At 40.8% G+C, this 23,310-nt stretch overlaps 1 protein-coding gene across 1 annotated transcript; it reads left to right on the forward strand.

Annotated features, from left to right (window-relative positions):
• Nucleotides 1-2,225: 2,225 nt before the first annotated feature.
• LOC141616980 (uncharacterized) lies at nt 2,226-4,594 on the forward strand. Its single transcript, XM_074434148.1, has 3 exons — nt 2,226-3,308; nt 3,560-3,637; nt 4,202-4,594. The coding sequence occupies exons 1-3, from the start codon at nt 2,226-2,228 to the stop codon at nt 4,592-4,594; spliced, it is 1,554 nt and encodes a 517-aa protein (XP_074290249.1).
• The last annotated feature ends 18,716 nt before the right edge of the window (nt 4,595-23,310 follow it).

Below are 23,310 nucleotides of genomic sequence, written 5' to 3' on the forward strand. Positions count from 1 at the left end.
AAGTAATAATAGTAGTTAATAATAGTAATATTTTTAATAATAATATTAGTTTATTAAAATTAATAGTAGCAATGTTATTAATAATATCATAATTAATTAATATTCATATTCATATTAATAAGAGTATTAGTAATTGCATTATTTATATTAATATCAATATTATTGATTGAAGTAATCACAATATTCATTATAATAATAATAATTGTGATGATTAATCAATTAATAACAATAATAAAAATATTAATAATAGTGATATAACAATTTTAATATAATAATAACAAATAAATAAATATTAAAATATTAATAAAATCTATAAGTTTAAGATAAGTAGAAATGAAATGTGCTGAACTTAGTGGGGCTGAACTGAATTGAATGAAGCTGAGCTGAGCTGAACTGAACTGAACTGAACTGAACTGAACTGAACTGAAGTGAGCTGAAAATAAGCCAGAAAGAACAGGGCCTAAGTATATAATAAAGGGTTATTTTATGACAATAATCCAAACTAAGCCTCTTCTTTTCATATTAATCCAACCTAATGTTTAACTCGAAAAAATCCAAACTTTGACATCATCAGGGGCGGATCCAAGGTTAGGCTACTCGGGCTATAGCCCGAGTAGTTTCTGAGGAAAACAAAAATATATAGATTATGAAGTACTATAGAATCACATGATTCCTTGTAGACTGTTGGTTTGTTGTTTGGTTTCCATAGAAGGTACTCGGGTTCGACTCTCACTACAATATATGATGATTATTTCTTCTCATTATACAATATATGGTGATTATTTCTTCTCATTATATATGAACTACTAGTTATTTTCTCTCTTTATTTATTTACAAACTTATACTCTTTTTTCTATTTGTTGTAGACTTATAGCTATTTCTTTTTATCTTTCTTTCCAATCATTCAATCAATTATCAATCATTTTACTATTAACGATTTAACGACTAAAATATGATACTCCGGGAGAAAAAAATTATATAATATTACCTCCATTATAATTATAATAAATTGTATACTCTCTATGTCTTAAACATTTGTCTACTGGTTAAAACACCCCCTTACAAATATTAAAAATTGAGAAAATATTGGAAAGGAGAGAGTATCATTTTTTAAAATTACCTTGTATACCTTGTAATTTAAAAAAAAAAAATTCTACATTCTTATCGAATTCAGTATGAGTACAAGTCAATTGAAATAAATTTTGCTAAGCTTTGTTGAAAAAAAAAAGTTGAAATAATTATAAATTAGCTTCATTCATTATCCAACATGAAAAGTATCTTACTGATAAAAAGTAATAAATAATATTTAGTAATTTTTATATTTGGTTCAAATACTACATAAATAAATGACACATAAATTTAATGTCCTTACAAATTTTAAAAGGTATCGACTTACAAGGCTTATATTGAGAAAAAAATCAATTTGTATAGTTTAAAAATTTAGCCCCAGATAGAGGGAATTCCTGGATCTGCCCCTGGACATCATTTAACTTTTAGTAAACTCTTGGAAAGGCAACCTGAACAACCGGTTTCCTCTAGTATAATAACTAACTTACTCGCCCCTTTGTCTTTCTTTTACTGAAAAAACACAATTCAATTTATCCCTTTAATCAAAGATAATTGTAGACGATGAATCAACCACTAAACTCCCACACCCTACCCAATTCTGCTATATACGCTACACAACTGCCCATATCAGGTAAGCAACCACCCACCTTTTATGCCCTCTTTAAAATCTAAAATCCCAATCCAGAATAATCATTCTTACAAAAGAGAAGTGAAACAAAACTAAAAAAATTACCAGTTAAGATATGCGAGTACTTGGTAAGTTTTTTAGTGGGCTACTAAATCAAACGGATCATTATATATTACTGCACGAATTGAAATGCGTTTGTTTGTAATTAATTAATTTGGGGGTAGTTAGTGTAGGTGTTAGGATTAATTAATATTATTTGTATTAGTCAAATAAGTGTCGGTTAATATTGTGAAGCATCACAACCCAAAATTGTGAAGCATTGTGTCTCTTGTATGATAACCGTAATAGTTTTCTCTATAAAAAGAGCACACTGTTGTATATCTTGTTTTAACATAAGATTTAATAAAAGTATATCTCTTCCTATATTATCTAACAGTGGTACCAGCGAAAGGAGCGTATTTAAAAAAAAAAAGAGTTAGACCGTCTATAAAATTTAAAGCAATAATATTATACACAGTAGTAGTTCTTCATGGCATCAGAAAATTTCATTCAGGCTGCAATTCCTCGTTTTGATGGTCATTATGATCATTGGAGTATGTTGATGGAGAATTTACTAAGATCAAAGGAATTTTGGGATGTAATTGTTTCTGGCGTAGCAGAACCAACCAACCCTGGAAAATTGACAGATGCACAAAAATCCCAACTTGAAACCAAGAAGTTACAGGATCTAAAGGCCAAGAACTATTTGTTTCAGGTCATAGACAGACCTATATTGGAGACCATTCTTTGCAAAGATTCTTCTAAAGATATTTGGGATGCCATGAAAAGAAAATACCAGGGAAACGCAAGGGCAAAGCGAGTGATGTTGCAGGGACTCCGTGAGGATTTTGATGGTCTGCGTATGAAGAAAGGGGAATCTGTTGATGATTTCTTCTCAAGGATGATGGCAATCGTCAATAAGATGCGGATCCATGGGAAAAAGAAAGATGACTCCATAGTTGTAGATAAGATTCTTCGATCCCTCACAAAAGATTATAATTTTATTGTCTGTTCTATTGAAGAATCCAAAAATCTGGATGAACTCTCAATTGATGAATTACAAAATTCATTAAGAGTCCATGAGAGGAAGCTAGGCAGACAAGATGAAGAGGAGCAAGCGTTACAAATAACAACAAGAATCACTTCGTTATCACCTAATGATGGCAATCAAAGTACAGACAAAAGCAACAAGGGGTCCAATAATCAAGGGAGATGGAGGGGTAGAGGACACCAGTCATGGAGCAATAGATCAAAGTTAGTAGACAAGTCTACAGTTCAATGTCATAGATGTTGTAACTATGGGCATTATAAATTCGAATGTCGAACTAAATTGAGCAGTCGAGGAGGCAAAAAGTCCAATTATGCTGAAACTGAAGAAATTCCTGAAGAAATTTCTTTATTGACGGTCTTTGAAGAGAAAGAAGAAACACCGAGGAACATGTGGTATCTAGATTCTGGGTGCAACAACCATATGTATGGAGATAAGAAAGCATTCTCTGAGTTAGATGAATCCTACCGTGATGTTGTCAAGTTTGGTGACAATACAAGCATAAATGTCATAGGGAAAGGAAAGGTAATAGTTCAAACTGAAAACAACTTGACTCACACTATTTCTAATGTCCTTTAGGTCCCTGTTTTGAAGAAAATTTTCTTAGTGTGGGTCAACTACAAGAAAAGGGGTATGAGATTTGCATAAAAAATGGATCATGCGAAATTCGTGATGCAAAGCAAGGTTTGATAGCAAATGTGAAAATGACGGAAAATAGATTGTTCCCGCTTTTCTTTCGAAATATCAGTCACTTGTGCCTCTCTACAAAATTGAAGGATAAGGCGTGGCTCTGGCATCTTCGATATGGGCACTTAAGCTTTCGAGGGCTTAAGACTTTGGTGGAAAAAGACATGGTGAGTTGTTTTCTTCCCATAATAACGCCATCTGAATTGTGTGAAGATTGTGTGATCGGCAAACAACATAGGGCACCATTTCTGAAAGAAAAAGTTCAGAGGGCAACGAAACTACTTGAAGTTGTGCATTCTGATCTTTGCGGGCCAATTAACCCCACATCCAATGGAAGAAAACGGTATCTTATTACCTTTATTGATGATTTAAGTAGAAAAACATAGGTATATTTTTTACAAGAAAAATCTGAAGCCTTCACTGCATTCAAAAATTTCAAAGCCCTAGTTGAAAAGGAAACAGGAATTCATATCCGTGTACTTCACATAGATCGAGGAGGTGAATATAATTTATAAGAATTTAACATTTTCTGTGAGGAACATGTGATCAAGCGTCAACTCACAACAGCCTATACACCGCAACAAAATGGTGTGTGTGAAAGAAAGAATCGCACAATAATGAATATGGTGCATAGTATCTTGGTGATGAGCGGTGTTCCCAAGAGTTTCTGGCCCGAGGCAGTCAATTGAAGTATTCATATTCTAAACAGAAGTCCTACCTTTGCTGTTTAGAACGTAACTCCTGAAGAAGCTTGGAGCGGACCTAGACCTATGGTTGATCACCTTAGAGTTTTTGGAAGCATTGCATATGTCCATGTTCCGGATAAAAAAAGAAAAAAGTTAGATGATAAAGGAGAAAAATGCGTCTTTCTGGGAGTTAGCGATCAATCAAAAGCATATAGGCTTTATAATCCTATCACAAAAAGGATGCTCACTAGACGAGATGTCGTTTTCGATGAAGAAAATTTTTGGCCTTGGAAGAACGATAGTGATGTCAAGCAATTGGTTCCCGTGGATCTTGATGGTGAAAAACATGTTGTAGCAACGAAATCTCAACAAGTAGTTACTCCTAATGCTAACCAGCACGCAAATCCTGTTTCAACTTTAAACAATAGTGGTTATTAAGAACAAGCACGTGAAAACACACGATTAAGAAGACGGCCTGGATGGATGTCAGACTTTGAGGTACAATTACCTGGTCAAGATAATTCAAATGACATTCTTACACAATTTGCTATGTTCTCAGATTGTGATCCCACAAAATATGAAGATGCTGCCAAGGAAAAAAATGGCAGAATGCTACGGATGAGAAAATAGCATCCATTGAAAAAAATAATACTTGGGAGTTAGTTGATCTTCCAGAAGGAAAGAAGTCAATCAGTGTGAAATGGATGTACAAGACGAAGCTGAAGGAGAATGGAGATGTTCAAAAATATAAAGCTCGCCTTGTAGCTAAAGGGTATAAGCAGGAATTTGGCATAGATTACACTGAAGTTTTTGCTCCAGTTGCAAGACACGATACAATTCGGTTGATTGTAGCATTAGCAGCTTGCGAATCGTGGCCTATTTTCCAGTTTGATGTGAAATCAGCATTTTTGCAAGGAGAACTTCAAGAAGAGGTATTTGTTGATCAACCTCCTGGTTATGTGAAGTCAAGCAGTGTATAAAAAGTTTACAAACTAAAAAAGGCTTTATACGGACTAAAACAAGCACCGAGAGCTTGATATAGTCGTATAGATGCCTATTTTGTAAAGGAGAGATTTAAAAGATGTCCATATGAGCATACTCTTTATACCAAAGTTGAAGACGGTGGAAATATGCTTATGGTATGCTTATATGTAGACGATTTGATTTGTACTGGGAATGATAAGGCCATGTTCGAAATACTTAAGAAATCAATGATGGCTGAGTTTGATATGACTGATCTCGGTATAATGCATTATTTTCTTGGGATAGAGGCACTTCAATCTGCCACTGGAATTTTTCTTTGTCAAAAGAAATATCTACAAGAGGTGTTGGATAGGTTTGGGATGTCAAACTGCAATTCTATTAGTACTCCGATAGAACGAGGTACAAAGCTTGTAAAAGATCCTCTTGGAAGAAAAGTTAATAACACTTTGTACAAACAGATAGTTGGAAGTTTGATGTACTTGACAGCAACTCGTCCCGATATTATGAATGTTGTAAGTATGGTTAGCAGGTATATGGAAAGTCCAAAAGAGACACATCTCTTAGCCGCAAAGAGAATCCTCCATTACTTACGAGGAACTACAGAATTTGGGCTTTTCTATAGCAAAGGTGCAAAATCAGAACTGTTTGGATTTGGTGATAGTGATTATGCCGGAGACTTGGATGATAGAAAAAGTACCTCTGGCTATGCGTTCATGCTCGGATCTACCGCTATTTCTTGGTGTTCTAAGAAGCAATCTATTGTCACTTTGTCAACCACCGAAGCAGAGTTTGTAGCTGCGGTAACACGTGCAAGTCAAGCCCCTTGGTTGCGAAACATCCTTGAAGAGCTTCAATTCAAGCAGAAATATTCTACTAAGTTATTTTGTGACAACAGTTCAGCTATTAAGCTCTCAAAGAATCCTGTTTTTCATGGGAAATGCAAGCACATAGACGTAAGATATCACTTAATGCGCGATCTTTCTAAGGAAGGAGTAATCGATCTAGTTTTCTGCAAAAGTACAGACCAAGTTGCTGATATATTTACAAAGCCTCTTACAGTGGATAGCTTTGAGAAATTCAGAAGATTGCTTGGAGTTTGCACTATGCAGGATGCAACTTGAATGAAGATGACAATGCAGTTAAACTACTTCCAAAGTTTAGTTTAAGGGAGGGAATGTTAGGATTAGTTAATATTATTTGTATTAGTCAAATAAGTGTCCGTTAATATTGTGAAGCATCACAACCCAAAATTGTGAAGCATTGTGCCTCTGGTATGATAACCGTAATAGTTTGCTCTATATAAAGAGCACACTGTTGTATATCTTGTTTTAACATAAGATTTAATAAAAGTATATCTCTTCCTATATTATCTAACAGTAGGAGGGTTAGCAAAAGGACATGGAACACCTTATGATTGATTGATGATTTGGGGGTTAGGTTAGTGCAAGAGAGTGAGGACATTGGGCACCATTTATGCCACCTAGTGAGTATAGGAAACAACATTAAACCACCATTTTGACAGCTTGGACCTCATTTATCCACCGTCAAAACATACGACTTCACAACGAATGCAGTTAAGTAAATGGGAAATTAGGGTTGTGAAAACATTGTCAAATTTAAGAAATTTACGCAACTTGGTGGTGTGGGTGTTGTGTGTGTTGGTTATTGAGGACAGGAGGAGGTAAGGGAGGGAGTAAATGATTAATGTATTTTAATGATTAATTAAGAATGATAAATGAAGGAGGAAGAAGAAATGAAAGCAAATAATAAAACCCAAGTAGAAAAAAAAGGGATTTGAGGAGAATGAAGAAATGAAAAGGGAAGGAGGAAGAAGGGAGAAGAAGAAATGAATAAAAATAGTCACCTGTTGGATAACCAGTGCTATCAGGTAAAATATGAGATCAGTTCAGTATAAGTTGAATGATGTTAAAGTTCGGATTTTTCTCAGTTAAACATTAAGTTGGATTAATATGACAAGAGGAGATTTATGTTGGATTATTTTTATGAAATAAACCTATAATAAATGAGTGCAAAATGGAATAATCAAAGATTCAAAGGTACACAAGTGCCATACATTCAGACTTAACCGTAGACAACAACTTTATCTGATTAAATGTTGTCAACTCCAAGTTATATTACGATGGATTAGTTAATGTTCTTAAATTCAAGGAAATGAAGAATATCGTTTATATAAATGAAAAATGGTTCAATATGAAACTACAACTAGATATTACTTGACCGATGAGAAAACTTTGCCATATAGTTTATATAATGACAAATGTTTCATTTTTTTCGACAACGGTAAACTGTTATAAATAAAAACGAGTACGTAGGATACATTTAAAGTATAAACAAAGGGGTATTAGCGACCCCAAAACTACTTGATACCCAAGTAACAGAAGAAACAGTACAAGTAGTTTCAAGCGAAGAAACAAGGCGAATTTTCTTGAACGGTGGATAGTAATGAGCGTCAAACTCGATAAGGTGGACATAATTCCGCTTCCTCCTCATAACGGCAACAATAGTGCGGGTGTACCCGCAAAAAGAAGCTGAAAACATAGATCGTTTCTTTAACGTGGCAGAAGCACGACCCTTGGAGTCTTTAGTGTGGTACCGATGCACAATAGGTTCGTCGCTGGTATGTGAAAGATCCCTAACCGCAGCAAACTCAAACCGGACCGATGATATCTTAGTAGGATAGGGAGATGTGAATTAAGTCGTGTCTTCTTATCAACTTGTACGTCGGCCTCCTCCTTAACTAACTCAACCCTTTCGTGTTCAATATAACCAATGTGTAAACAGTTCTCCGGTGTAGGAGAAGAGGTGGGAACTTCTGCCGTCCCATGAAAGTCGTCATGGGGAGTTCCCGTCTGGATGGTTTTAGAAATGAGGGGACGAACCCTCATAAAAGACATGGACCTTGGGTGGTAGAATCCCAAATTTGTGCCATGTAACAAACTATCATAATATTGAGATGATAAATGTAGTGTATTATGAGGCCGCTTCTTGTTGGTGATTCAGAATTGAGGAGTTTTTGAGGTAGGTGAGGAGGAAGAATTACAAACCTGTGTACCATTCGAGACCTCATCAGGCGCGCTGCCATTATTAGAATTCATAGGCACATCTGGTGGACTATTAAGATCACAACCACCAGGCGAAACTAAATCCGACAAGAGTGTTTTCTTTCCCTTCAATTTCAGAGCATAACGACGAGGTACAAGTTGCAGTCTCGACCATCTTCTCCACCATTCCAACAATTTGATCTTAGGGAGAGGAAACAAACAGTTTCCCTACTCGAATATCTTCTGCATCTAAGGACTCAACGACTACACGCTTACCATTTTTGTTAATTACAAGAGACTGCTTTACGGATTCCATCTCGTGAATAATATCTTTATTATGAGGCTCAATCAAATTTGCCTCCTCCAAAGTAGTACATGCCTCTGATAACCTGTTCAATTTTTTAAGGGCTACCGCCTTACGAAAAAGAGCTTTAGCATTGCGAGGAAAGAAATTTAAAACCATAGAACAGTATGTCAAAGCCACCTCAGAAGCTTGAAGCTTATTCGCACACGCTGTTAAATTTAAACACAAAGAAACAGCGAGCGATAAAGATGAATTTAAATCAATCACGCTTTCCTCTGTGAGAGACGAACTCAGTAAATGACATGCCTTATCATAACACTCACCCACCTGATCAAACTGATTTTGTCGAAAAAGATTATTACCAAAATCCTTAAGGGCTTGAATTTGAGAAATAGGTGAATAATCTAATTGTGTATGGGCCTTCAGAAATGCAACTTCCTCAGCCGACAACTTCTCATTACCATAAAAAAGACAAAGTATTCAAAAAACTCGGCACTAGAAATGGAAGTAAAAGTTGCAAACTCGGGTGTGGAGTTATGTGCTACATTTAGCTTGGCCAAAGCTTGCAGTAAAGCCTGGCGATGTGGGAATGGGCTTGCTACTAATTGCCAGACTGAAAGATCAGCCTTTGTTTTCTGTAATTGCTTGAGCAAATGATCAGTGGAGTCATCTTCGTTATCATTTGGTGTGATAACGTTGGTTGGACCATTTTGAGTAGTACTTTGAAATGGACGCCCCGAACGAGTTAGGTGGTCCACATCTTGGTCTTCACCATTTTGGACTATTTCCTTGACTAAGGAGTGTTCAATGAGATACTCGTCTTCATCATCATCGGCCTATACTCTATTGACTGTAGCTAGTTCCCTCATTCTCATGATCTCGTCCTCTAATTGTGTGATTTGGTCGACTAGTTTATCAACCACGGCGACTATTTCTTGCATAGTGGCATTTTGAGAAACGATTAGTGGCGCATGTTCTTTAGGTGTCGCATTGGGGTCATGTAAAGTTGTCACCACATTTTCCAATTCTGAAACTTGCCTATCCACACTCTCTGCCCATGCGGTGAAGTCGGCAATGGTAGGGGAAATGGTAGAGTATAACCCCTCATTCTCGATCGCGTGGATCTTGTCTTTGACTGGAGAAATGAGGTGTGAACAATCTAAGGTAGATTCTTCACTTGTGATCACTAGAATTCCAAGAGGATTCTGACTGTTGTTGGGCTTACCTCCCGGCGGTATTGGTAGTCGACCATCCTCTATCATGTCTTGAAGCACATTTTTTAATTTGTAGCATTTTTCTGTGTCATGCCCCTTACCCCTATGATATTCGCAGTATGAGTTCTCGTCCCAGAACTTGGACTTCTTTTCAGGTTCGGGCGTAGGTCCTATGGGTTGGAGTTTGCCTTGTTTCATTAGCCTTTTTAGAGCATTGGAGTAAGTGTCCCCAAGATTTGTAAATTTCCTTGGTGGGGCACTCTTCTTGGATGGCTCGAGGAGGTTAACTTCATCGGTCTTGCTAGTGGAGCCGTAAGAACGACTCGTTGAGCCTTGATATCCTCGACCTACCGTTTTGGACAAGAGCCCTTTACGGATGTCATCTTCGATCCTCGTTCCTAGTACGGTTAAGTCCTTGAAAGTTTTAATGTTTTGGTACCTCAAATGATTGGCATAGATGGGCTTTAGGTTGTCCACGAATTTCTCCACGAGGGTAGCCTCATCCGGGCGTTCAACTAGTTGGGTACTAGTCTTCCTCCACCTACTTAGGAAGTCGGTGAAACCTTCTTTGTCATTTTGAGTAAGAACCTCTAAAGTGCGCATGTTAACTTGGATCTCAGCATTATCCGCATATTGCTTAGCAAACTCGACCGCGGTGTCTTCCCAAGTAGCGATGTTCTTGTGTTCTAGAGAGTAGAACCATTGCTTTGGGATGGTGTCAAGAGATGAAGGAAAGATCCTTAAGAACATCTCAGGTTTAATGCCTTTGATAGACATATAGTCCTTGAAAGCACGGATGTGGTTCAAAGGGTTTTCATGCCCCTTGAATTTAGGGATATCCGTCATGTTGAAGTTGGTTGGCAACTGGGAACTCACGGCCTCATACTTGCGATTATTCTCCCTATAAATGTTATCCCCTTTAAGATACATCAATTGCTCCTCTAAGTATTGGAGTCGTTTCTCAGCTGCAGTCATACCCATGGGAGGGTTTTCGTCCCTGAAGTCATTCACGAAGTCATCAACGATTTCACTTTCTCGAGGAGGCAACGTCGCTTCTACGGCATAGATCCGGCCCTCGATGGTGTCAAGGCGATCATACACTTGGTCTTGGGTAACTTGGAGTTGAGCTAGCGCGGTTAGGATTCGATCATTACCATTTTGGAGTTGATTGAAGTTCGCGTCGCTTGTTTCAGGCATCTTGGAAACTGGATAAGAGATCGACGACGAATCAAAACACGATCGACCATTCTAGCACACTTACTAAGAAAGAAATGTTTTGACTGGTGAAGTGGGTGTGTGCCACTTGTGTCAGTGAGCTTTTGAAGAAATGACAAGATTTGAAAAATGTTGGTCCTAGTCAACTTTAGTGTAGTTGTAGGAGTGGACTCGAAGTGAGGTTTTGAAATGGGCTTGGGCCCGAATTTTGACTCGACAAATGGACAGAGTTTTGACTTGGTTTTGCGTTAATTATTGGCCTTTTTTCAAAATTTACATCTTAAAAGGGATTTTGATTTTACAAAAATCGTCATGGTTTAGAAAGGGTGATCACGTAAGGTACAAACATTTATACAAGCATTATAACGGGATGCTGAGTGCATTTAAAAGGGTTTTGGTTTAAAGGGTGGGTTGCCATACCAAACAATCAAACCCGAAGTCTGTGGAGAGGCTCTTACCAAACAAGAGTAAGGCCGATTCCTAGTCCATTTCCTCAATAAGTGAAAGTCCTTAATACAAACAAGAGTAAGTACCATGGTATGGATGACGTCAATCGCTATCCATCCTTAGGCTCAAATAAGAATTAGGACCGTTTAGACGGGACGATTGGTCGAATGGGTTGGGTTGGGCCTAGGAAGGCCGAATAAACGATCTAGGAAGACCGAGTTATGAAAACCGACAATTGCCTTGTACAAACTATTCCCTAACCTTGTTCAAGTTTCACCCTTTTGGCTATACGTAAGTGTATTATCCCCAGCGGAGTCGCCAAACTGTGGACATGGGGCCACGGGGGCGCTTGGGAAACAAGCGTTTGCATTTGTGGAGTCGCCACCAATTTATTGTGGAAAATTGGAAACCGTTCGAATACCTCGTGTCATGTCAAGACACAAAGTAGTGACATGAACACCAAGAACTCGTTACCCTTAGCATTCTATGTCTATAATGACTCTCGTGGATGCCAATGAACACGGATGTTCACAGAGATCTGGAGTAAGGGGTGAGGGTACGTATTAGGAAGCTCTTTTGATCGAACACCTAATCCCGCCCGCCTCGATAGCGGCCTCTACTAATGATTAGGGAAGTTATTCGTACTCGATATATCGTCGATTATATGCATGCAATGCAACATCCAAGTTTTAATCCTAACATGTGAAGATTTAGCTAAGTCGGTGAACAATTAATTTAGCATACAATAAATGTCAAAGTAGGGATTTAAGCTCAATTACATGTGAAGGCATACAAATGGTACAATAAAAGAAATACAATAAAGAAAATTACAATAATTACAATGGATTCAATGATTTATGTCGAAAATACTTTCAAAACGGATAATTTGAGAAAGAACAAAACAAACAAATAAACGAACAGAAATTAGGCGATAATACGATTAATAGTTAATTAAATACGAACTAATTAAACTAGGTCAAGGCAGAACGGAAGTTCAGAGACAGAAGTCAACTTGGAACAGGCGCAGCAGAGCTGCGCCCTCTGGAAGAGGCGCAACAGTTGCTGCGTCTGTTCCAAGGGTGAGTTCTGGCTATGAAGCCGGAACTGCAAATCGTTAATGTTAATCGGTGAACTTAAGGATTAATTATGATATTCGACTCGGATGAAAGTGATTTAATGGATTAATTACATGCGAATGAGTCATAAAAACGATGAAACATGGATGGGACGAATGCAAACAAATTAATTACATGAATGAAAGATTGATTAGTGACATAGGTGAACTAAATAGGCTAAATATGACAAATTAATGACAAATTAATGACGAATACAACAATAGACAGATGGAAATATATCAAAGGTCGAATTCCAGAAACTCAATATGAAAAAATTGAATCTCTACAACCCGGATTGATTTTAATGACGAAAACCCGCAAATATTTGATTACTTGGGATTTGAGTCGGGATTTAATGATGAATTAAACTTATTAATGATGATAAATAATATACATGTGAAATTATTGTGCTATTTTGTCAAGAAAATGAAGAACAAACGAAAACAAATAATGAAAGACGAATTGACAGAGGACGAAGGAAGAAGAAAGGAAGCAGGAACTGCGGCAGCCTCACGAAGAGGCGCAGCAGGTGCTGCGTCCTTTCGAAGAGGCGCAGCAGTTGCTGCGTCCTTTCTCGACGGTCATCTTCTGGTAATCCGTAAAAAGGCTTTTAAAACATGGTTTTATAAATCGGTTTTAAGAAGTATTTTCGACATAAACCTTACATTAATGATACAAAAGGTAAATAACAATAAATAAAGAAGGATTTACACCCTCAGACTTACATGTTTGACGAAACGAGATGAACTAAGTTTATGATTAGTGATGCTCGACTCGAATGTAATGAAACTGCCCTCGTAAGAGGAAAACGATTAAGATTAATTAAGTTGATTGATTGGGGAGTTGGTCAAATTGGTCGGTCATGCAAACGAGGCTGGTACTCAGAAGGATCCGAGCTTACGTGGTCGAATGTTCAAGCACGTAGGCGCCAAAAAGTAAGAACGTGGTCTAGAATGCAAAGGGAGAAGAGAAGCGCGGATACTCGCGTGAGAAATATGAGGAGCGAAGGCTCCTATTTATACTAATCACGTGAATTGAAGGAATAGGGTTTTCGGAGAAACTTTGGAAGTGAATCTCGAAAAGATATGAAAAGATACGAAAAAATACGCAGAAAAGGACTTGGGAAGAGGCGCAGCAGTCACTGCGTCCCTTGGAAGAGGCGCAGCACCTGATGCGTCTGTTCCCAGGTGGTTTCCTCCTGCGGAAGAAAGATTTCCGTGTTTGATTTATGGAATAACGGGATAATCTTATTTTCCTTAATATTTTGTATGAATATTACGGGAAATTCTTTACCAAAGAATAAAATATTGTGAAAGATTTATAAAATATGGAATAGAAATATCCGGAACATTCCAGAACATTCTGACTCGGGATTTAGCGGTTATCAGAAAATGAAGACGGTTTTAGGCCCGGACTCCAAATGTACTCTAATTACTGTCAAAACGACCGTATCGGCGCGTAGATGACAACTAAGAGGTAGACACCAGTGTTTGAGCAATCACTTGATGATAAACTTACGAACTGTCACAAATCGTTCCGCGTACCAAACATGCGGCCCAATCATCACCGGGTGGTTTGCGGGAGGTGCAGAAATGAGGTATCTACAGAGACCTCACTTTGACTGAGGCTTGGACAAGGCGAAAGTCAAAGTATAGCCATCAGGTCAATCGAAGATTACAACCTGACGACTAGGGCGACGCGAGGCGGTTCAAGGGGTCTGAACCAAGGACCTGTCGTCGGGAACATTTTAGAGTCTGTCGACTATCGGGGAGGGTCGTTTAAAGTCCATTAGACTACGTAAGGAGGCTCGCCAGCCATAAGAAGAGACCATACCTGAAACTTCTTTCTCGAGATGCTTCCGGAGGTGCATAGGAGCTAAGGGTGAGCGTAGGAGCTAAAGGATAAGCGTAAGAGCTAAAGGATAAGACCTAAAGGATAAGTAAGGATTGTGCTAGGGTGTGGGATCCCAAAGGAAAGCATCAATGGGAAGGAGGCCCAAAATATAATTTCAAACTGAGGGGTAACTAAGGCTTGAGTGTAAGAACTCTGCCGGTCTGGGAACTTCTGGAGGACGACACCTTTATCGCACTCCGTGGGGAAACAGGAAATATTGTGGGTAGCAGGACACAGGCGGGAACTGCTGGAAGAAATCTGTTTGGGTCGTCTTCAAACAAACTTCAGAAGTACTCGAGAAGGACGATTGTATGTCGCGAACTCTCGTTGGGGAAACCTTATCAGGAATTTATCTCCATGTCTCGAGCGGGATTGTCTATCCGCTTACTCTCGCTGGGGGAATATAATGATGGCGCGTCGAAACACCTGTCAAAGAATACCCGCTCGTTGTGACAAGCAAGGTCTTGGAAGCAATAAATACCTACTCGTTGTGACAAGCAAGGTCTTGGAAGCAATAAATAATGTATGACAGTATGTAGTTGGCTTAGAAATGCAGGTCTGAACGAAGAATTATCGTCAAACGGACCAAAAAAGATAAAATGGCATCGGGGAAGAGGCGCACCAAAGATGGGCCCACAAATAACGAACTTATAACGAATTTTTGAAAATTCGTATGAAGGGAAGCTAAGGAAGAGGCACAGCAAGAGCTGCGTCTCTTGGAATAGGCGTAGCACCTGCCGCGTCTGTTCCTGGAGGTGTCTTTTCTGCGTAAAAACGCGATGAAACAGAGGGTTTCATTCATTTGTTTCGAAACATAAATCATCAATTTCTCTCTCAAACTTCAACCATTTCCGCCAAAATTTGATCCAAAAGCTTGCATTCGCCATGAATAATCGAGGTATGTATATCATTCTTGCATTAATCCTCTATAATGGACGAATTGGATCGATAAAATTTAGGGTTTTCAACCCTAAAATGTCGAAAATTTGGGGCTTTTCCCCCAAATGATCTTGCCTTGTAAAATTGACCATGTAAATGACTAATTGGTAGTACAAGGATCATAACCATGTATTTGTTTTGAATTTTCATTGAGTTTTGAGCATTTGAGTGAAATTGAGACGGTTTCACAGTTAAACCGTAAATTGCTTCGAAAATGGCCTTAGGCTTGCCCATTTGCGATGAAACTTGACATTCGGAATCCTTGAATGATGGGTAAACTTCCTACCATCTCGTAATTTTGGTTTGTGACGGCTTTTTCAGGGCACTTTTCTAGGGCATAATCGCCGTTATAACGAAATGCTGCCGAAATTTCGACTCGAACCCATGACTAGGCTTCAACTTAGGCTTGACTTAACCCAAATTACCACATGAGTGATCGGGTTTGTGCGAAAATTGCGAAAGATGGCGAGAAACGAGCGATTTCGGGCTTCTAAAAACTCAAAAATCCCCTAATCAAGGCTCGTCGTCACTTGACGCGGCCTAAAATTACTTTAACGTTGCAAGTGACGAGGCTTCTACTTTTGGGAGGGCTCCCATGGAGATAGACACTGCTGTTGACGCTTCTCGTGCTCTCGAGGAGGCTTTTGCTGCGGTTAGGGCTGCTGAGGACGAGGTCCAGGAGGAGGAGGCTGCTGAGGAGGAGGAGGAGGCCCCGAGACGGGCCAATGTTGGGCGAGGAGGTCGTCGGGGGAGCACTGCGTGGGCCGAGACACGGGACAAGTGAGCACTTGCTTTGGGCTGCGGAGGGTCACCTGTCCTATAGGACGGTGAAGAGCTTGGTAATCCTTGAATTCATTACTCATCACTCATATTCTATCGTTTTATTTGCTCCAATTTCTTTTCCAATTTCATTCAAACAAAAGATAGCTTTTGTTTCAAATCACAATAGGAGGCCGGGAACATCAGATCGTTCTCGGGCTACATGACGGCTATGGAGTGCTATGAGAGGCTGTCGGCGGAGGAGCGGGCCATGATCGAGCGGGGAGCATTCGGCGCCCTGGTGCAGGCTTGGAGGGATATCGCGAAGAGGAAGCTGCGGGCTAACCTCAGCCTGGTCCGCGCTTTCTTGGACCGATTCTAGGATACGACATCCACTTTTCACATGCCTTTTGGTGAGGTGGGAGTCACGTTGGAGGACTACGGCATGATCTCTGGGCTGCCGTGCGGGACCGAGGTGGTGGAGTGGCTGGAGACTGCCATGAGGGTGGACTCGGCCGAGGCTAGGAGGTTGATCGGCTGGAACTTGGCGCCGAAGGCTGTTCTGATCTGGTTTGGTGCCTAGTTCTTATGTCCGAGACTACTTTGCGGGGAAGACCCCGACGCTGGTGGTGATTGACGGGAGAGAGACGGCTCCTCCTCCCTGTACAGCTGAGCAGAGGGCCCACTTGTGGCTTTGGTGGTTTCTGTCTTCGATCTACCTCGGAGACAAGGGAGAGAGGTTGTCGACGAATCTTCTTCCCTTTCTTTCTGACCTGAGTTCCCTAGGGCGTTGGGACTGGGTCACTGCTAGTTTTGCGGTCCTCATCCGCTTCATGAGGGCCATGGTTCGTCCGAAGTTGATGGAGAAGGGGACTTCTCCTGGTGCTGTCGGCCCTGAACTATTGTTGGAGGTATGAACCTTCATTTGGACTAATAGTCACTTCTTTTCCTTATCGAATTACAAAAGATCGTTTATTGACTATCTTGCTTCACAGGCGTGGGTGTACTCCTACTTTCCGAACCTCTCGCCCAAGAGGACGGAGCCGCTGGAGAAGGCCTATCCCGTTGTGAGGGATTGGGTGATGTGTCGTACGAGGAGCAAGCGCTCCTCTCACGGTGTCTACCGGCGGGACGTGAACGCTCTGCAGCTGGACAGCGTGAGCATCTCACTTATATTCGCTTTACTTCTTTATTATTTTTTAACCGATCATAAGAATGATTTCTTGCTTGTCTTTTCCCAGTGGGTGCCCAGGCCTTGGGCGGAGTACGCTGGCGCTCCTCCTTTTGTGGCTGAGGTCCTTCGACCTAGGAGCTCGAGCCGGTTGCCGTTGAGGACGTCGATGGGTCCTGTGTGGTACTTGGGCGAGCGCTTGGCTCGTCAGTGCTCTCGGGATGTCTTGACGGTTCCCATCGATCCTCCTAGGACGATGTTCAGGGAGCCTTCTAAGGCTGAGAGGGAGGCTGACTTGGCTGGCGTTGGTGGTGACGTCCTCCTTCTTCCTGGCGAGGACTACTCGGCGTTCCTCTACGGGAGGTTGGCGTACTGGCCGGTTGTGGTAAGTGATTTATCCTTCTTTATTCTTGCTTTTTGAGAATACGATGAAAGATCAACGATTAATGAGAATCATTTGGCTTTGCAGGAGGTCGAGACGGCGGGCATCGAGCCCCCAGAGTACCCTGAGACCCTTGAGTACACTGACGCGACCGGGAGGACGGCGATCTTCGAGCTGCGCGACTTTGACGTGGCTGTGACGGATGCTGGCCTGGACGATTGGCAGCATCTGGTTCGGAGGGTGAGCCTCTAATTTGTATGGTCTTTGTGTAAGAACACATTTGATTGAACTTATCCAATTATTAAGAACTTCGTTTTTGAAAGTGCAGGTTGCGCCGTCCCGGTTTGTGGCGTTATGGAGGGTAGCCAACCGGCTGCGAGCTACTGCCGTCGAGGCACTTGTCGGCGGTCAAGGTCGTCAGGTATGAACCTTTCTTCATTTTTGAATTTTCTTATTTTCTTATGATTGCTTGAAATGATTGACATGAGTCAATTTTGTTGCCTGCAGAGGGAGCGTGAGCTGGAGCGAGAGCTTGCCCAGTCTCGGGAGGAGACAGCTCGTCTGCTGAGAGAGCTCGAGGTTCGCGATGCCGAGGTTGCTGCTCTCGAGGCGAGAGTTGCGGAGTTAGGCGGCGACCGGCAGTAGTTTTGTTGTTGTTGTTGTTTTTGTTGGCTGTATCTTATACATTTGTACATTTTAGGACCTACATTTTGGACATGTTGGACTTTGCTTGGGGCTCGAGCCCCCAGTTTGTTGTACATATCCCTCTTTTTGGTTTTATATGATGGCCTGAGTGCCTTTGCTGCTGGGTTGTGTTGCTTGTACCTGCAGGTTAGCTTTGAACAGGTTTGGTAGATGACGGTTTACGCCGTCATGCTGCCGAAATTTACATAGAAGTTAACATAAAACATACATTTGACGATGTATGGCCTAAATTAGCGCAAAACAAATGACTCACAAGTGCGAAAAATGCAAAAAAATTGCCGGAAATGACCGGACGGTAGGGAGGGTTACCCCCCAAAAAAATGAAAAATATAGAAATCTATAAGTTAGAAATGTAGGAGCGAAATGATTCCCCAAAAAAGAAATAAAAGAAATATATAAGTTTGATTTCCTAAAAAGGAATAAAATAGAAAGAAATATATAAGTGTGCTAAAATGACGAAAATGCTGATATTGCCTCGAAATGCGCATCCGCGAAATTAGGAAACACGAACTATGGTAATTTTCACGTGTTTACCAAAATAATAACCCGTATGAATAGGAAATTATTCGTTAAGGAATTTAGGAAAGATCCAACGCGGAAATTCACAGAAACAATGCTGAGGAAGAGGCGCGGGCAGAGTGCGTCCCTTTGAAGAGGCGCAGCAGTCTTTGCGCTGTTCCTGGTGTTTCCGTCCTGGCGGATTTTAGGAAATAGATTTTAGTATAAATAGAAACGTCGATAGAGGTTTTATTCACACAATTCTTCCGTCTCTTCCTCGTCTTATTACATAAAGTCCTCAAAATAAACATTCATCATGAATACTTTAGAGATTCGTCTAAAAGAGTGGACCAACGAGTTTTCCAACATGGAGAAACATGACATGGGTGCTTATAATCTTGGGTCATTGTTGAGCTTGAAGCTTATCAAGGTGGTCAAACCATTCCTAGATGCTTGTGTTGATTACTGGGACTCGAATTATCATGTTTTTGCTTTTCCCGGAGGTGACATTTGCCCATTTCCTGAAGAAATTGCCGCGATCGGTGGGTGGGACCCGGAACACTTGCCTGCTATTCCTTCTACTTCACAAGGGTATAAGAACAAATTTAGAGACTTGCTTGGATTGTCAAGAATTGAGGTGGAACGTCTAGTGACCTCGAAAGGAGTGCGAATGTTGGACTTTATTGACCGATTCATTAATAAGGCCGATCCCACCGTCTCTTATGTTGCCAGGCGAAGGGCTTTCGGATTTTGCTTGTTACATGTATATGTCCTTCAAGGGCATGTTGATGAGGATTTGAGAGGTGATCCCCGTCTTCCGGGCCTAGTTGAGCAAATGAAACTGCGCAGGAGCCCAACCTGTTTATGCTTAGGAGAGATCCTATTGGGTTTGGATAACAGGAAAGCTAATCGCGACCTACCTTATTTGGGAAGTCCTGTTATTCTGCAGGTAAAAGAACACTTTTCTCTTTTTCTTTTCTTTCCTTTTTTTTCTTTCTTTTTGTTTCGTTTTTTTTTCTTGTTCGTTTTTTTTGTTTCTTTTTTTGTTTCTTTTTTGTTTTTTTTTTTTCGTTTCTAATACCCGCTTTTGGTAGGTCTGGCTTATGGAGCGCCTTCGATTGATCGAGCCCCCAGTTCATGTTCCTTCTTATCATGCTCGCTCGATTGTAATGAGGACCAGACTTTACATGGTGGACTTCACTCGGGTCTGCAATTACTGGGAAAACAAACTGAAGAGTGATGATGGCCCTTTGATTAGGTGGGTTGTACCATGGTGGCCTCTCAAATCTGTTACTGGAGTATCTTCCTTGGATCCTACCCGATTTGTGCACATTCCTGGCTTGGAATTCATGGTATGCATCTTCCCGGAGAGGCTGATGAGACAGGTTGGGCTGAAGTAGATGATCCCGAAGCTTGACACTGTCCCGCAGACTGTCGTGGCGCTTACTACTGAGAGCCGAAGGGAGTGGGCCATTAAATGGGCTCAAAGAAACGTATGGTTCTTGAACTCTTCTGTTAGTGCCTTATGGGTGTCGGACTCCTATCTGCGGTGGAGGAAAGCTACTACTCCGGAGGAGCGTGAGAGATTGAGGAAGCGCGAGCCCGTTGACTACAAGGTGCGCGAAGTGGAAAAGGATAAAGAGAAGCATCTGACTGAGGGAGAGGAAGAAGCCGGGTTTCGAGTTGTTCATCCTTCAAAGAAACCGAAGACCTCTCCTGTCGTGGACAAAGTGATTGACAAGAATGGGAAGGCTAGACCTCGAGAAAGACCGTTGGTGATTAAGTCCGAAGTGGCGCAGGAGCGTCCGGCTCGAGGCCGTGACAAGAAGTATGACAAAAATGACAAGGGCAAAGGGAAAATGGAGGAATAGCCTGAGTCTTTATTATTATTTATTATTGTTATTAATGTAATAAGAAGGTGGGGTTTTTAGAATCCTAGCCTATTTTTATTTATTGTTATTTATTATTATTATTATTATTATTATTATTATTATTATGTAACGTATTATTATTATTATTAGAAATGAATGAAATAAAAGAGGTTAATTGGTTATGAAACCGTTGTGATTTTCTATTTATTATTCTTGTTGAATTCCAAATGCAATTGCAGATGTCCTTCTATTTACATTTTGAAATTAATGGGTTGTATCCTGTGAAGGATTGCCTACGTATTCATTAAAAAATGAAATTAAACCCTTGCGCGTAGTACGAGTAAATGTAAAAGAATAATTGTTCTAAGCAAGAGCTTGTAATGAACTTTAGAAGATAAGCATGAGCTTTTTACTTACTCTTAAGGTGCAATTTAGTTCATTTGATGATATGAGGATGACAGATTGTCAAAATGCAAGAGCAGAGTGACATTAGCTTATTTCAGCTTGGCCAGGGGCCGTTTATTTAGTGCCACAAGAGCGGCACGTGAGGTTACACGAGGCGCGTTTTTATTCCTATTCTAGGCATAATATCGCTTTAGTTGGTCAAGGTTTGTCGGGTTGGCAAATTCATTCCCATCTAGGTCTGTGATTCTAACCGCCCCCTGGAAGTATGGGCTTGACTAGAAATGGCCCAACCCAATTAGGTCTGAATTTCCCCCGTGGATCGACAGGTAAAAGAGCTCTAACCTACTTGAGTACCAAGTCTCCTTCCTTGATGTTCCTTGGCTTGACCCTTTTGTTGAAGGCTCGTTTGATACGTGCTTGATATGTTTGGACATTATGTAATGCGCGTAGCCTACGTTCATCCAAGAGGATGAGTTCTTCGTATCTATCCCTCTTCCAATCGGCTTCCAGGATTTGACTTTCGAGTAAGATACGCAATGATGGTATTTCTAACTCGACTGGCTGTACGGCTTCCATGCCGTAGGTCAAATAGAAAGGGGTGGCCCCAGTGGGCGTCCTTACAGATGTGCGATATCCCCACAAAGCAAAGGGTATTTTGCTTGGCCAATCTCGATAGTTATCAATCATCTTCTTGAGAATTGTGACAACGTTCTTGTTTGCCGCCTCTACCGCGCCATTAGTCTGTGGTCTATATGGCGAAGAGTGGTGATGCCTAATTCTGTACTTGGCTAGCAATTGCTCAGTCTCGGCTTGGAAATGTGATCCATTATCACTAATGATCTCATGTGGGCAACCGTATCGATAGATGATGTTGTTTTGTATGAACTTTGCCACGTTTTTAGCCGTGAGACTAGTGTAGGAAACCACATCTACCCATTTGGTGAAATAGTCAATTGCCACGAGGATGAAACAGTGACCTTCTGTTCCGGCTGGAGTTATCTTCCCGATTATATCAATTCCCCAGGCAGAAAATGGCCAAGGAGATGTCATCGTATAGAGCAATGAAGGAGGGACATGCTGTACATTCCCGAAGATTTGGCAGTTGTGGCAATGTCTTACGTATTTGATGCAATCGGATTCCATTGTGGTCCAATAATACCCCAAACGTGTGATCTTCTTCGCCATCATGGGCCCACTCATGTGAGGACCGCATTCTCCATCATGAACTTCTTCCATCACTTTCCGCGCCTGTGAATGATCAAGGCAACGTAGGACTACACCAAGAGGTGTTCTTTTGTATAACTCTCCTTGCATGAGAACGTATTGGGAAACTAGTAGGCGTATAGCGCGTTGTCCCCTTTTGTCCATATCCGGTGGATAGGTACTGTTGAGTTTGAAATTTAGGATTGCTTGGAACCAAGGCTCCTCTGTAATTTCCTCTTCATCGGTGATTTGGTGGACATAAGCTGGCTCTGATCGTCGTTCGATACATAAAGGCATTTCCACCATGTCATCTGGCATATTAATCAAAGATGCAAGTTTTGCAAGAGCATCCGCAAATTGATTTTCTTCCCGAGGTAGGTGTAGATAGGTCACGTGATCAAAGAATTGGGCAACTTGGTCTATTCTGGCTTGATAAGGTGCTAAGCTTTCGCTTCGGATTTTCCAAGATCCCGTAACTTGATTGATGATCAGGGACGAATCCCCGTGCACTCAAAGGTTTTTAATGCCTAAGCCCACTGCCGCCTGTAGTCCAGTGAGACAAGCTTCGTATTCTGCAGCATTGTTCGTCACCTCGAAGTCGAGTTTGACAGAGATCGATGTATGCTCGCCTTCAGGAGAAATGAGCAACACTCCTATTCCAAATCCTCTTAAGTTTGATGCTCCATCGAAATAAAGGTCCCATGAGTCTACATTGGTTTGGAGTATATCCTCGTCTGGAAATGACCAAGTATCTATTGTTTGTGCATCATTGATGGGATTTTCTGCAAAGAATTCGGCAACGGCGCACCCTTTTATAACTTTCAGGGGCACGTATTTGAGATCGAACTCTGAGAGCATCAAAGTCCATCTTGCTAATCGTCCGTTGAGGACGGGTTTCTCGAAGAGGTATTTGACTGGATCCATTTTGGAGTATATTTTGACGGAGTAGCTATGCATGTAATGACGTAGCTTCTTCGTTTCCCACAC

Source organism: Silene latifolia, chromosome X (genome assembly GCF_048544455.1).
Source record: "Silene latifolia isolate original U9 population chromosome X, ASM4854445v1, whole genome shotgun sequence".
Classification (NCBI taxonomy): domain Eukaryota; kingdom Viridiplantae; phylum Streptophyta; class Magnoliopsida; order Caryophyllales; family Caryophyllaceae; genus Silene; species Silene latifolia.

Coding starts and splice junctions, on each gene's coding strand:
- LOC141616980 (XM_074434148.1), top strand. CDS start 2,226: ATGGCATCAGAAAATTTCATTCAGGCTGCAATTCCTCGTTTTGATGGT. Junction 3,309..3,559: donor ATGTCATAGGGAAAGGAAAG/GTAATAGTTCAA, acceptor ACAAAATTGAAG/GATAAGGCGTGGCTCTGGCA. Junction 3,638..4,201: donor CTTTGGTGGAAAAAGACATG/GTGAGTTGTTTT, acceptor TTTGCTGTTTAG/AACGTAACTCCTGAAGAAGC.